The sequence below is a fragment of the Scardinius erythrophthalmus genome, assembly GCF_964197995.2.
Source record: "Scardinius erythrophthalmus genome assembly, chromosome: 12".
Classification (NCBI taxonomy): Eukaryota; Metazoa; Chordata; class Actinopteri; order Cypriniformes; family Leuciscidae; genus Scardinius; species Scardinius erythrophthalmus.
This window is the reverse complement of record NC_138232.1, coordinates 18,884,028-18,899,240: the sequence shown is the minus strand read 5'-3', so window position 1 is coordinate 18,899,240 and position 15,213 is coordinate 18,884,028. Positions and strand designations below refer to the sequence as shown.

General features: G+C 38.6%; 1 protein-coding gene across 5 annotated transcripts in view; it reads left to right on the top strand.

The window, feature by feature from the left end:
* The window catches only part of lpp (LIM domain containing preferred translocation partner in lipoma), a 200,350-nt gene that overhangs the window by 150,824 nt on the left and 34,313 nt on the right, over window positions 1–15,213 (top strand). For all 5 annotated transcript variants that reach the window (XM_081380119.1, XM_081380123.1, XM_081380120.1 and 2 more), the window contains one exon: window positions 5,057–5,138. In XM_081380119.1, coding sequence (XP_081236245.1) covers window positions 5,057–5,138 — 82 coding nt within the window. The remainder of the gene's footprint in view (window positions 1–5,056; window positions 5,139–15,213) is intronic.

Below are 15,213 nucleotides of genomic sequence, written 5' to 3'. Positions count from 1 at the left end.
TTGCGATCTCAAAATTCCGGCCAGTTGATAATACCTAGAATATCAAAATCGACTGCTGGCGGTAGATCCTTCTCCTATTTAGCACCAAAACTTTGGAACAGTCTTCCTACCATTGTCCGGGAAGCAGACACACTCTGTCAATTCAAAGGAAGATTAAAGACACATCTCTTTGACCTAGCATTCACATAATACATTATAGACTTCTATAATTCAATGTTAGGCTGCATAGATTTGGTCAGCCAGAACCGGGAACACTTCCCATAAATTCTGATGTACTTGTTACATCATAAGAAGAATGGCATCTACGCTAATTTGTTTATCCTGAGGTTTTCCCGCAGCCTGCCGGATCCAGGCCGTATCCAGATCTGACGAAGGACCTTCGCCTGGACCCGATAACAACGCAGTGCTGAAGTGCCAACTAGTCTCTCCCTATGGAGGATCCCTTTACCAAGATGGCTTGACTTGACTAGTAATGGCTGCTGAAAATTCAGCTTTGCCGTCACATGAATATTTGATTAATATTTTTAAAATATATTCAAATAGAAACCAGTTAGTTTAAATTCTAATAATATTTCACAAATTAATGTTTTTACTGTATTTTTGATCAAATAAATACAGCCTTGCTGAGCATTAGAGACTTGTTTCAAAAACATTAAAAAAAAAACTTACCAACTTCAAACATTCGAACTGTAGTGTATACAGTACTTTTGTTTGAACATGCACAGAAAAAAAAAAAACTTCAGTTCTGTAGGATATTCTTAACAAGGATGTTAATGTGACGAAAATGTTTGATTTAATACTTCACGGTGTCACAGTCATCTGCAACCTCTGCAACCTTGCACTCAGAACTGCACAGTAGGAAGATGGATCTATATGTTTTTCCTCAGTAATTTTCAGTAAACTCTCCGAATATATCTTATTTAATATAAAAAAATATATATTTTTTTTAATAAAGGGAATTCTTTGATTATAATGTCTTAATTCATTAGAGTCACACATGAAAAGGCCAAGATATCTAATGTGATGTGTAAGTGTATGCATACGTTTAATTCCTCCTCCCTCCTCCTGTAATTATCTCTCCTTATGACTTGTATAATAAACTGTTCTTTATGTTAACATTAGCATTATATTTAGCATTGTAGAAAAACAATGCTAATTAAAGCTGCAAGCAGCGATGAAAGGGCCCTCGCACCCGTGCCATCAACACTTTGTGGCTTTAGGAAGACAGAGCATGGTTGGGAAATGTACATTTAAGGAGGTATATATAGTAAGAGTATGTCAAAGTCAGTTACAAAATGTTTTGTATAATGGTGATAATAGCATGCTTCATGACTCAGCTAAGTGTTGCTAGCATGTTTAGTCTGTTTCTAGCATGCTTAGTACACAATAATTATGTGGTTAGTACTGCATTACTGTGTTAACCATGTCAGTTTCTGTTGCCAGTAGGTGGCGTTATGACTATAGCTGAATATGAGCATGGATGTGTGTTCAGGACAGAACTCTTATCAAACGTGTGAAGTTTGGTGCAAATTGGAAATTGCCTTCTTGAGTAACAAAAAAGTCATGTTTCATTGAATTAGCATTCTTTAGCACTTAGCTAAGCATTGTTAGCATGTTTTAACATGTTTCTAGCATGTTTAGAACTCAATGGCATTTTTAACATGTTGCTAGAACGGCATCAATGTGTTAAACATGTCACTTCCTGTTGCCAGTAGGTGGCGCTATTACTATAAATGAACATTCTCATGTAGATGTATTCAGGCCATGACTCTTATCAAAAGTGTGAAGTTTGGGGCAGATTGGACATTCCATGTCTGAGTTACAGCAAATTCCTATTTAATTGCAATAATAGCATGCTTTAGCACTTAGCTAAGAGTTTGCTAGCATGTTTTAGCATTTTTCTAGTATGTTGTTAGCATGTTTAACACTTGCTGGCACTTTTTTATATGTTATTAGGAGTCCATAACAGTGTTAAACATGTCACTTCCTGTTGCCAGCAGGTGGCGCTATGACTGTAACTGAATATGAGCATGGTCATGTGTTCAGGACAGAACGCTTATCAAAAGTGTGAAGTTTGGGGCAGATTGGACATTGCCTTCTTGAGTAACAACAACATCCTGTTTCATTGAATTAGCATGCTTTAGCACTTAGCTAAGTATTGCTAGCATGTTTTAACATGTTTCTAGCATGTTTAGAAGTCAATGGCATTTTTAACATGTTGCTAGAATGGCATCAACGTGTTAAACATGACACTTCCTGTTACCAGTAGGTGGCGCTATTACTATAACTGAATATTCTCATGTAGATGTGTTCAGGACAGAACGCTTATCAAAAGTGTGAAGTTTGGGGCAGATTGGACATTCCATGCCTGAGTTACAGCAAATTCCTATTTAATTGCAATAATAGCATGCTTTAGCACTTAGCTAAGAGTTTGCTAGCATGTTTTAGCATGCTTCTAGTATGTTGTTAGCATGTTTAGCACTTGCTGGCACTTTTTTATATGTTATTAGGAGTCCATAACAGTGTTAAACATGTCACTTCCTGTTGCCAGCAGGTGGCGCTATGACTATAACTGAATATGAGCATGGTCATGTGTTCAGGACAGAACTCTTATCAAAAGTGTGAAGTTTGGGGCAGATTGGACATTCCATGCCTGAGTTACAGCAACTTCCTGTTTCATGGCGAAACATCGAAATTTGTCAGGCCGCCGAGGACCCGCACTTCGACGAAAACTCAAGATCTTCGCAATTTAACGTCGCAAAGGCCTGAAGATTACACTCACCAAATTTGAAGATGATCAGATTAAAACTGTAGGAGGAGTTCGTTAAAGTACGAGGCCTGAAAATGGCAAAAACTGCACAAAAATCTGAGAGGAAGTTCAAAATGGCTGACTTCCTGTTGTGTTTAGGGCTACGCTCCAAGAGACTTTTTTGTAGGTATTAGGTAATTACATGTATGTACCGAATTTCGTGCACGTACATGGAACGATGCGGGAGGCGCACTCCGTTGAACTTTTATAGGTGGCGCTATCGAGCCATTTTGCCCCGTCCAATTCTGAAACCTATATCAGATGTAAATTTTCGCCAGTTCTGACGCGTGTGCAAAGTTTCGTGAGTTTTCGAGCATGTTTAGGCCCTCAAAAATGCAATTCAATGCGGAGAAGAAGAATAATAATAATAATAATAATAATAATAAACAGAGCAATTCCAAGAGGGTCCTCACACCATCGGTGCTCGGGCCCTAAATATAATGCTAATGTTAACATATATAAAGAACAGTTTATTATACAAGTCATAAGGAGAGATAATTACATACGGCACTCTTTTTAATTAGTTGTTTCTCTTGCCCACAACAATCCACTGTGCCCACTCAGACTGTTAAATTACATGTCAAATTGTCATAAAACACATGGAGCGATGGAGAGACTCAAATATGAAACTACACACATCATAGTTCTTGAAAACATTGAGGCCCCTCATTCTGTGAAGGGGATCGGGGTCCACCTGGATACTTAGACACAGGTTAACAAAAAGATCTGCAGAAAGTTTTCTGAGCACTCCTAGATTGTTTGCATCCATCCACAATATTCTGTATCCATATACAGGTAATTAACCCCCAACATAATAATTAGCTGTCTGCAGGAAGTGGAGATATGCTGAATTAAAAGTTTTTTTGTGTGGGCTTTCGGCACATGAAAGTTTTCATCAGTCTCACAGGCCCTGACAGCATGCAGATTGGTGCAAGAAATAGAACGGCAATAGACTTGCCATAGAGGAAGGAACTGCATGAGTGAACAACTTCAAGGTTGATAAAGTTGTTACTAAACTGAGGCAGAACGAGTGTTTTGTGTCTGTTGGTCAGAGGGAGGAAACCAAAGGTTGTGATTTTGTGAATGTAATTGCTGCTTTTATCTACACCCTTCTTATATTGGGATATCCTGTGCTAACACCAACACCAGAAGCATCCAGACCTCTGGCTCCTTTTATCTTTATCCACGGTGATTTGCAGAACTGTGTTTTTTTGTAATTGAACAGAGTTGTTGATGTATTTGTTGGAGTGGTTTCCTTTTTGACCTCATTTTTCCCTGGTAAATGGTCATTGTGTGATCTTTAATGGTTTTGGATGGAAAACCTCTGACATTTGGTTAAAACTCTGGATGTGTGTTTGTTAGTCTGTCTGTCTGTCTGTCTGTGGATTACCTGGCTTGATCGTTTCCCTTCCAAAGAAGCGGTTTTGATCATCCAGTTATTCCGTGGTTAAATGAAACTGGGAAAAAAAAACAGGCATGATAAACTGGGTTGTATGTATCTGAGCCCAAATTAAAGCTGTAATACTGTATGTAATTTCTTCACTACTAGCAGATCAGATCTTCATGACATCTTCAACAGATGTGATTTTTACATGGCAAGTAATTATATATATTTTTTTCACTAATACCATTTATCTCAGACATGCTCAGGCACAAAGAGTAAATTGTATTGATTTGTAATATGTGTTTTTATTAATCCTAATTCTAATCCATCATTTACTCAAGTAACTATTATGTTACTATTATAAGTAACATTCTCCAACACTTTCATTTGTATAATGCAGCTCACCACACTGCAAGATCTACAAATACAAAAAATACAAAACTCCAGCTCCGCTCTTTTGGCAATAACAGTAGAGGAACAACCTGTCAATTAAAAATGAGCTGTAGATGAAGTTAATGAATTTCATCATCATGATGAGATTCTAGGTGTTTGAGTGCATCAAGAGAGTGTAGTTGTCACAGCCTTCACTTTAACTACTGAAACCTCAGCAACAGTCTTGAAGTCTGAGTTATTTGTTAGGCTGATGATCTCGTTAGGCTGGTGATCCTTCTAATTAAGAGATGTGTGATCCATGAAAACCTGTTGCATCAACTCATTTAATTAGCCAGGTGTTATCTTGTTATCGTAAATGTCAACGTGTTCTGTATAATGTTTGCGAGATTTGTGCTCTTATACATTTGGCCTACACGCTGATTATTGTGTGATTGAGAGTGTATGTCTAACCGTGGTGTGTTGTGTTTTAGGGTCGTCCTGAGGAGGAACTGGAGCGCCTGACTAAGAAGATGCTGTATGACATGGACAACCCCCCCACGGAGGAGTATTTTGGTACGTGACCAGTGCACATTGATTTCTCTGTCAGCTAAACCTCAAGATGATTCTTATTTTTATGCATTTCATATACAGTGGTCCTAAGAAAAGTTCACTTTTTGGACATGTTTAAAACACAACACCGTTTTCAACTAAAAAAGCGAAACTTTTTTGGCGTTTTATCCGTTCGTTTACATGACAACAACGTGTTGGGTGCCTGAAAGCGCAAAGTTTTGAAAACGGGTTTCAAAGTGAAAGTTTTTGAAAATGGTCTCCGAGTAAACTACAAAAACGCGAATCTCTGAAGATGATGACGTCATGCACATGTGTATTATGTGTTCAGTCTATAGTGTTTCATCAGCATCTAATGGCCTGGCAGCAGAATAAAGGGTTTTTAGTTGTTTTCACGGATCCGTGTGAATTGGGATCATTTTGACAATGGTGTCGTCTACACGCAAAAAACTCAAAGGAAAAACTTCACCATTTTAAGCATATCATTGTCGTGTTTCGTACCCTCAATGTTTAGATGGTGCCGGGGCGCTCAATGTTTACACTTTTGAGGGAGATAAACCCATGAATGGGATACTAATAGCAGTCAATGAATAATAAACTGGGTTAAAATAATGTATTTTAACATAAAAATCTTGCATACTTTACAAAATTACTAATTATAATTAATCCATTGCAAAACTGACTAACTTAAGTGTCCAAATACTTTTTAGGGTCACTATATACTTACAGTATGAGAGGTGTGCAGCATGCATAACATTGCATATGTCTTCTTGGCCACATTGACCTTTATTCTGTGTCCTTGACATGAAGACACAAGCAAATATTAGTTCTTGTCTTTTTGGGAAGCAGATGTAGACCACTGGTGGCCAGTCCTGTTCTTGTATATCTATGCTGTGTCCGAAATCGCATACTATTTAGAAGTACTACATCCTCTATGTTGTCACTGTCCTGTGACATAGTGTGTCAGTTGCGTCGCTCCACCTCCATTCACAAATTCTCTCCTGTGGCCTCATGGGTTGGTAAAGTGTCCATCGAATGCGCATTCAGAATCTCACTGGAAGTAGTAGGTAGTCCGGGTGCTTTTCGCCTACTATTTTATGAATACTTTGAATTCGGACATACTCAGCTCACGCCTACTGTATAGTATAGAAGTTGGCCTTTATAGCTGGAGCTGAAGGTTGCAGGAAGGCAGACTTCCAGGAGCAGGACTGGGCACCCCTGGTGCAAGTAGATGATTTGTTGCTTTGCAGAAGTGGGAGTAACCGTAAAGTGTGTGATGGAGTGTGTGTGTTTTGCTGTATTCACATTCATTTCTCCACCCCCATCAGTCTGAGCTTCCCCTTTCTTACCGTAAGTGGCATAAGACATTCCCTGCACTTCTTCCCATTAGCTCTTACTGTCAGCTTCTACTTTCACTCTGTAGTGGGGAAATGGAGCTCTGCCTTCCACATTTACAGTACTTCCTCAACTGTTTGAGAGGCCAAATTTCATAATATATAAATACACATTTTTAATATAAATATTATTTTAATTTAATAATTTAAACGTTCAAGTCATCTTTAATTATATGGTACTTTATATACAAATTGTTTCAAAGCAGCTTTACAGTGATAAACGGGAAAATGATGCAAACAGAATTCAATTCTGCTGTAATGCAGCTCTAGAAAAAAGAAAATAGTGCCATTATTCAGCTGAAGTCAGTTCAATGTTGATTCAGTTTGGTTTAATATGTTTATTTTAAAACGTTTATTTATTTATTTATTTGTGAATACACTACTGTTCAAAAGCATTTTTATTTTCTTTGCATTTATTGATAAAAAAATGATATTGTGAAATATTATTAAAACATTACATTTTTCAATCAATTATCAATGTTGAAAACCATTTTTGTGGAAACCATGGTACTTTTTATTTCTAATAATATTTTTTTGTAACATTTCAAATGTCTTTACTGTAACCTTTCTCCAATTTAAAGGAGCTGTATGTAAGAAATGTATTTCAATTAATCATAAAATGGCCCTGATATGTCACTAGACATTAAGAAATCATGTTCATTTCAAATACTTATATCACTGACAACAGTAGTACGGCCTGGATATTGTCATTTAAAATGTGAAGTTGCAGCCCTCAACTGATGTTGATGTTGTCATCTTGTGTTTTGGCCTGAAGCGCCGCCATCCATCTATCTACCAATCACGAAGTCAGTAGTGTTTCTGCAACCGGGTTGCCAGCTCTGCTCTAGTTACCACAGCTGCAGCTACAAACTGCAGCCTACGTTCCTGCTGGATCCTGCAGCCTATCTGGCAACCTCAAGTCAGGGGGGAGGGGGAGGGGGAGGGGGAGGGGGAGGGGGGGGGAGGGGGAGGGGATACACCGCTCTACAGTAATTTGAAAGTGATTGCAGTACCAGTTTTGGCCACAATCTTACATACAGCTCCTTTAATGCATCCTTTTTAAAAACAATAAATAAAAAATCTTACTGACCCAAAAGGTTTTAACTGTAGAGTACATGTGCATAATATAGTATATGAATATAATTGATACATTTAATATAACATATACATTTTTTTATTATATAATAAAATACCTTACTTTTTAAATATTTAAATTATATGATATATAAATATGATTGTATATGATTACATCATATTTCCTTATTGATGTGAAAGTCCCTAACCTCACAACCCTGACCTGTTTTCAGGCATAGCAACAAAAGCTTTGGCATCCTATTTTTCTATATTGTCAAACGCTTTCATTTCAAACCACTTAAGTCCCCTGTATGTAAAAATTTGGTTTGCATTAAGCAAGGTTTAAGGGTTAAAAGAAATAAGAGAGAGGCCTGATGTGTCCTGCTTTCATCAGTGCATGTGTCAGCAGAGAGTGGCCCGGAGTAAACGCGTGCCACAAGTGCACATTGCACGGTCACACGCACACACACATATATACGCAGTGTTTGCAAACTGCCTTAATGGCTAGAGGGAGGTTAAATGTAGGCTAGTCAGCCTGTAAATGGGTCTGCAGTGAACCCAGGTCAGCCAGGCATGCCCAGTCACTGAGAATGTCACACACAGCCACAGCATCTAGCCAAGAGCACAGCACTCCTGGGATTACAGAGATGGGCTAAAATAGGAAGAAATCCAGTGGTGTGATGAGGTTAAAGAATGTAAAAGAGAGTGAGAGAAAGAGGCTGCATTGAATGGGAAGGTAAAAGACCCCATGAAATTGTGGCTTTTAGTTTATATCTGTTAGCTTAGAGGAGGCCATCTATATTGCAGTGTACTCCTAAACATTGATAAAAACAACTTTTAGCAGATATACAGAATAAAAATCTGAAAAAAAGCACTTTCTCTTGTACAGTATGGACTGTTTGCAATCATTAGAAACACAACAAATGTTTTGTTGTTAGAAGTATTAGACATTTTAGTATTAGAAGTATTTAGATATAGTTTTCAAATATGTCCTTAAGCACCCCCAGCACTGCACATTTTGTATAACCACTGTCAGTCCAAATCAGATTTTTGTGCATATCTGATTGGAATCCGATAATATTTAGCAAATATGAATACCAAAAAAATCACATGAAATCGTTTTGAGCTACATTCACGCGAAAGGAAAAAAAAAAGACCAAATAATAAAGACATGTTGAATTTTGATACCGGCAGAGACAACAGCACGGAATAAAGCTGTGCATACCAGCCTCCTGCATTTCTGCTGCTTCCTTAGAAGACGTAGTAGTCCTGTGCCGTGGCTATACATTGTCATGTTGTAAATAAGAAAACGTCTGTATTGAAAACCCCTATATGTTGCTGCTGCTGTTGTTGTTGTTTTTGGCTTATGCCTACTAACGCAAAGTCGTTGCCATAGAAGCCAGATATTGCCATAGAATGCAGATATTCTGGAAAAACAAAGAGTGCCACAGGACACACAAATCAGAACCGAACAGTTGCGATGCATAGGGTGGACAATCAATAATTTAGATCAGATTCCAGTCGGATAAACAATTAATTGGATTTTGGACTGACAGAACATAGCCCATGTCTCCCTTATTTGACACACCCAATTCAGGGCTGTGTCTGAAATGTCCGAAATCAACAATCAACTCCTATGCCCTAAAAAAGGGCACTATTTGAGGGGACAGCTATTTGTAGTGGTGTCCAAAACTATATGTTTTCAATCCTACAATGCACTGCAATGAGTATACAACTAATGTACACTCAATGGCTAGAGAATTCCCTTAATGCACTGAGAGTCACGCGCCGATTCCGCCAAATGAATTATCATGTCTCGCCAGAAGATGGCACCCGCAGGTGAACCATTTTCCAAACCACTTGTCCAATGTGGCTACAACGTAATATCATAGTTACAAATTCCTTTTTAATTGATTACTAAATAATTGAATGAAGGTTTATATGTAGTTTCCATGTCAGAGTTCAAGATACATTTTTTCATTACCATTGGAGCTGCCAGTCAAATGATTTTTAAACAGCAAATACAAGCTATGCACAAGCGGCAGCCCTTCCGGCGTACTCACTGTCCAAATTCGCTCACTCGTTTTCATTCACTCCCTCAAATGAACGATAATAAGTGGACTAATATAGGGAATAGGTCTCAGACACAGCCCAGGTCTTGCAGTCTCTACTAATGAGCTGATGAGTTGAATCAGGTGTTAAGCCTGGTTGACACGGGACGATTTTAAAATTGTCGGCCGATTTTCCAAACCTGAGAGACCCCACACACGGCGATAAAAAAATCACTGGTCTAACAGATTTGGTCGTACAGTGTGCGGTGCGCAGCCACACGGCAAAATCAACACATCACACACAAACCGATTTGACTCCCGAGCATTCCAAGCGTGAAAGAGATCTCAATGCGGCTGTGCGCTGTCTAAAGCGGCATTCTGTGCGCATGAGTCCTGTGTGTGTGTGTTGTGCATCACACAGAGAGGAGATTTACAGACAGCGCACCACCAGTACAGATTTAAGTTCTTATTTTTTGCATTTTATCGCGCTTGAATTGTTTCTTAGCACTTGAATGAATGATAGAGTGATAAAATACTATAGAGCAGCCAATGGATGAGAGAAAAAATCTACACGCCACAGTCCACAGGCTGAGTGCCACACACGAGGAGAAATCGGGCCAAAACAATCCAACATGTTGGATATCCCCGATTTGAGATCGGAGCGGTCCCGAAGTCCTTCCGAGCAGACGAGAGCAGTTTTAACACACCACAAACGGCAGGAATATCTGATCAGATTATTTTACGATAATCGGAGCATCCTTAAGATTGTCGGAAGGTGTGAATCGGGGCTAAAATCGGCCTAATTATCCTGCCGTGTGAACCAGGCTTTAGATGAGAGAAACATACAGGACAGGTTTGAAAACTGCGTGTTAAATATTTTTAATTGTGTTAAACTGACAAAAAATGAATCACAAAATTAATGCATTCATTTTGACAGCTCTACATATAAAATAATATAATAAAGTAAAATTAAATAAAATAGAAATTTATTGCTGCATGCCACATTATTGCCACTGGGCATTTTATTTTATTTAAGGTTAAGCATCCCCTTTTATTAAAAAAGAGAAAAAGAACAGATTTACGTAAAAGGAGCTCAACATTTATCCAATTGAAAGTTTTCTATAATGTTCACTCTTACTGCCACCTATTAGCAATAGCAAGTAGCAAATCATATTTTTTACCAGACTGTGATGCAAATTTGAAGTCTTGATTTTGTTTTTGGGGTCTACTATAATAGGTTTTACTTGAATGCTCAAAAAACAATTTTACATTGTTTCAGCTCCTCTCTTCCCAGTCTGTCAGTAACGCTTAGTTTAGAGTCTGTCTCTGTTAAGCCCCTCCTTCCAAAAAGCACAATGTTTTTTTTCTTTTCTTTTCTTTTTTCTTCTTATGTCTTGGATGTGAATTATTTAAATGAGGAATTTTATGACATACATTCCTGGAAGGAAACTTAAGACTACAATTGAGGTGTTTCAGGGAGTTTAGAAATGGTGCTTACTGACATAGGGCCCTATCTTACACCCGGCGCAATGCAGCGGCAGGCGCGATGCAAGTGTTTTTTGCTAGTTTCAGTCCGACGCAGTCATTTTCACATCCTGCACCACGTTGTTTAAATAGCAAATGCATTTGCGCCCATTTGTGCACCCATGGGGGTGCTGGTCCGAAAACTAGTTGTGTTCTGGCGCATTGTTGGCGTATTGCTATTTTGAGGCAACAGAAATAGACTGCACCATTGACCAACTGAAACCTGGTCTAAAGTCAATGCCGCAATATTTTTTTTGTCTTTTAAAGAGCGCGTTAGTAATGTGCGCCTATAGGCGGGTCCACAATGCGCGTACATTCTGCTCATGAAGATATGGTGGAAACCGGCTTGTCTCGTAGATGGTCTGCTTGCGCACTTTTACCTCGCGCACGAGCAGTTCCGTTTGCGCTCTGGAGACGCCTTCGGTCTTTCCACTATCAAATTCCGTCATGTAAATAGCGAATCTGTCATGGTGCGAGCGCAACTGGCATTTAAAGGGAATGGGAGATGAGAGACTGATTGGTTTAACGCACGTAAATCCCAAAACACACCCATTACTCATTAAGAGAATAGGGACAACCCTTTGCGCCTGGTGCGGCAACTATTTTTCCCGTCGTTAAACTAGCAAAAGTGAACTTGCGCCCTGTACTTTAGACCATGCGCTTAGATCGTTAAAATAGGGCCCATAGAGACTAACTCCCTTTTGAGTGGACTTTGTGCTTTGTTTCTTTGCAAACCTTTTTCATGCTCAAATAGCAACACACCAAAGAAAATTTAAAATGTATTAAAAAAAATAATAATAAAAAAGCATAACAGGTCCTCTTTAAAACAGCCCTTTGATTTGTCCCAGCCCAGCGTCCTATTTCAATAGAAATATGTCAAAAAGAAGCAAACTGTCAACTAATTCATGGGGTCAAAAACCTATTGCAGAGATAAAGAGATTGCTTCCTTTCTTACATTTCATTTCTGCCTGTCTTCCCCACAAATCTCCTTCCCTTAAGATTTATCTTATGATCCTGCAGGATGTCATCCAGAACTCCTCTGAAGATCTGGGCTGAAAGATGAGGAGCCCTTTGAGTATAAGAAACTCTGTAATTGCTACCCATCTGATTGCTTGTTCAAGGCCTCCTTCCTTTTAAAAGGGCAGGATGGGGGATAGAACGGGTGCTGTGAGTGACTGCTGAAATGGAACCCCAAGGCTAATAATTAACTAAATTAATCAGAGTCAATGCCATGATCTCTCCCGGCTGGACGCTTAGCGCTCCCTCAGTTGGCGTTATTGTAGTTTGTACTGCTGGAACAGAGGACTTGGCTTCTCCAGAGACATTCCGTTTTCTTCTGTTTCTCATCCTGAATACAACAACCCTTAAGTATGAGATAGTATGAGGCTAGATAAATTAGTCTAATTATTAGCAGAGATTGGTTAGGTGGCAATTCAGTTGTACACTGTGCTAGAACATAATCCCTCATAAGACAAGGAACACGTAATAGTTTTCACAGTTGGCTGCATTCATCACAGTTCAAGCCAACACACTCAGCACCTCCTTCCTCCATTACGTGGTATTTTCATTTCTAAAGAGCACAAGCGAGACACAGAACTGAATAATGCAGACTTTGAGGCACACTGTATATGCCATGTAAGTGAATTGCTACCAAAACTGTCTCTGAAGTTTCTGATTAATTGATATTTCTGTCTCACTGTACTCTGCGAGAGATCCTGTTCTTTTTTGTACTCAGAGAGATTGAGTTTGTGTAACTCATTAGGGAACTCTCAGAAGAGTTTAGATGAGGAGCAATTCCTTAGCTCCTCTCCAAAAAAACTTGGCTCTCCAAAAAAACTTCTGGGGTGCAAAAATGCGTCAGATCAGTTTTCAAAGATTTCGAAAAATCAGATTAAAGATTTCGAAAGGCGAATGACTCAATGGTCAACCAAAACTTTTTTCCTTTCTTTGTGCTGTGGATAGGAGTCGGGAATTGAAGCGTTTTTCTAAAGTCAGCTGGAGATGCTCTCATAATTTATGAGACATCTTGCCATGAAAACTTGATGAAGAAACTTGGAATAGTTTGAGATTTTTTTGAACACATAGTATGTGAGACCCCAGACGTTGGACTGTAGTAAATGGGTCAAGTGGCATTCAGCTTTGTGTTTCAAACGCAACATTATCAACACTTCTGTAAAAGGCTTCAGTGTCTCGGAGTGTATTAATAGAGCTTTATATCAGAGAGCGTTGTGCATTGTCCTAGATACTCTGGTTGAGCATTTGCATATTACGCACTTGCCCTTAGCGAAGTCTCAGGAGTGTGCTTTAAAATTCACTCCCACTTGTGTGTGTGTGTGTGTGTGTGTGTGTGTGTGTGTGTGTGTGTGTGTGTGTGTGTGTGTGTGTGTAGAAACATGGGATTTGTGGCATGTTAAAGTACTGTAACCCTAAAACAGGCCAAGAACTACATGAACAGTAAACCAGTGAACTTCCATAGTACAGTATATTTTTTTCCTACTATGGAAGTCAATGGGACCCAGAAACTGCCTGGTTACTGACATTCTTCTAAATATCTTCCTTTCTGTTCAGCAGAAGAAAGAAATTCATACAGGTTTAAAACAACATGAGGGTGAGAATATGATGACAGAATTTTCATTTTAAAGTGAACTATTCCTTTACGAAACATTTAGAGGTGGCACTTAAAATTTGGTAATAAAGGCCTGGCAAAAAGGTGCATGCTGGTTTTCTTCGTATGCATTTTTTTAGCACCCAGTGCACTGAACGAACTCAGGTACAGTGCAAACATGCCGACAAAATCAGTGCTGAATGCAATTTGTGCACCACTATTTTAGAGAATTTAGCATTTAGTTAGAGTGGATTGTGGGTAATTAATGAATAAAACAGGGTTTTGCTCTTAAATACAGCATGCAAAAGTGTGACAACTGTTATATTTTTTTGTTTGCAACATATTTAAGTATTTTAAATATTTTAACATCAAAGCATTACTAACTACAAACACGGGACATAGTTGAAAATGTTTCATGTTTTATTGACATTTGGAAATTTGTAATATGTGTTTCCACAATGGGCAGCAAGAATAATTTTGCTGAACTTCAAGAAGCATCCTTTGTTTACAAGCTGCCAATGGGTTCCCACGCTGATGCTGGGGAAGGAAAGCTTGTGTAGAATCAAAAGGAAAAGATCCAGGCCTTACCTGCCTTGGGCAATGTTAAGTCTCTGGTTAATAAAATAGACAAGCAACTGACCAAGAGTGAATGAGAATACAAACACTGAAACTTGGCCGAGAGCTGATGCTCTAGACTCCACAGTTGCATTTTGTTTTTTTCCTTGTTCATTAGCAAGAGTAAGAAAAGTGTTTTTGTTTATGAATAAATGGCACGGCCAATGGCGTTACAAGGGTAAAGCACAGATTTTATGACCCAAATGTCAAACTACTTACTGTGGGCAACATATTAACTGCCACAGGGGTTTTCATGTTCAATTTGAAGAAATAGACAAAGCTGAGAGGGCTTTGCAAATGGGATATGTTCTGTAAGGCAAATGGTAAGAACATCATTACTCTAAATTATACAGTACACTATATTAATGTGCGGACAATGGCAATCCCTATAAAAATGCCAAATGCTTTCCCCAATATCATGCCATTTCCCAACAGTTGTGGATCACAGAGGCCCTTAAGTACTTATGCTGAACAAAACAAGGAGGAGTTCAGGTCTACAGGGATCTTAATCTCAATTTATTTATAAAGCACAATTAAAAGCAACATCAGTTGATCAATGTGCTGTACAATGACTCGAATAAGTTACAAATACCCCCAAAAAATATATATAAGATGAAAATGATGCAAGACATAAAAACAGCAGCCAACAAGAAGACATCACAAGTTGTAGGCTAAATAGAATAGATGTGTATATAATTCTGATTTAAAAATATGTACTGTTGCTACATTTCTAATAGTAATTAATAAACTGTTACACCATTTTGGTGCAAATACGGTGCATGATCAACCCTAGATTTTAGCTTAGACTTAGGAACAGT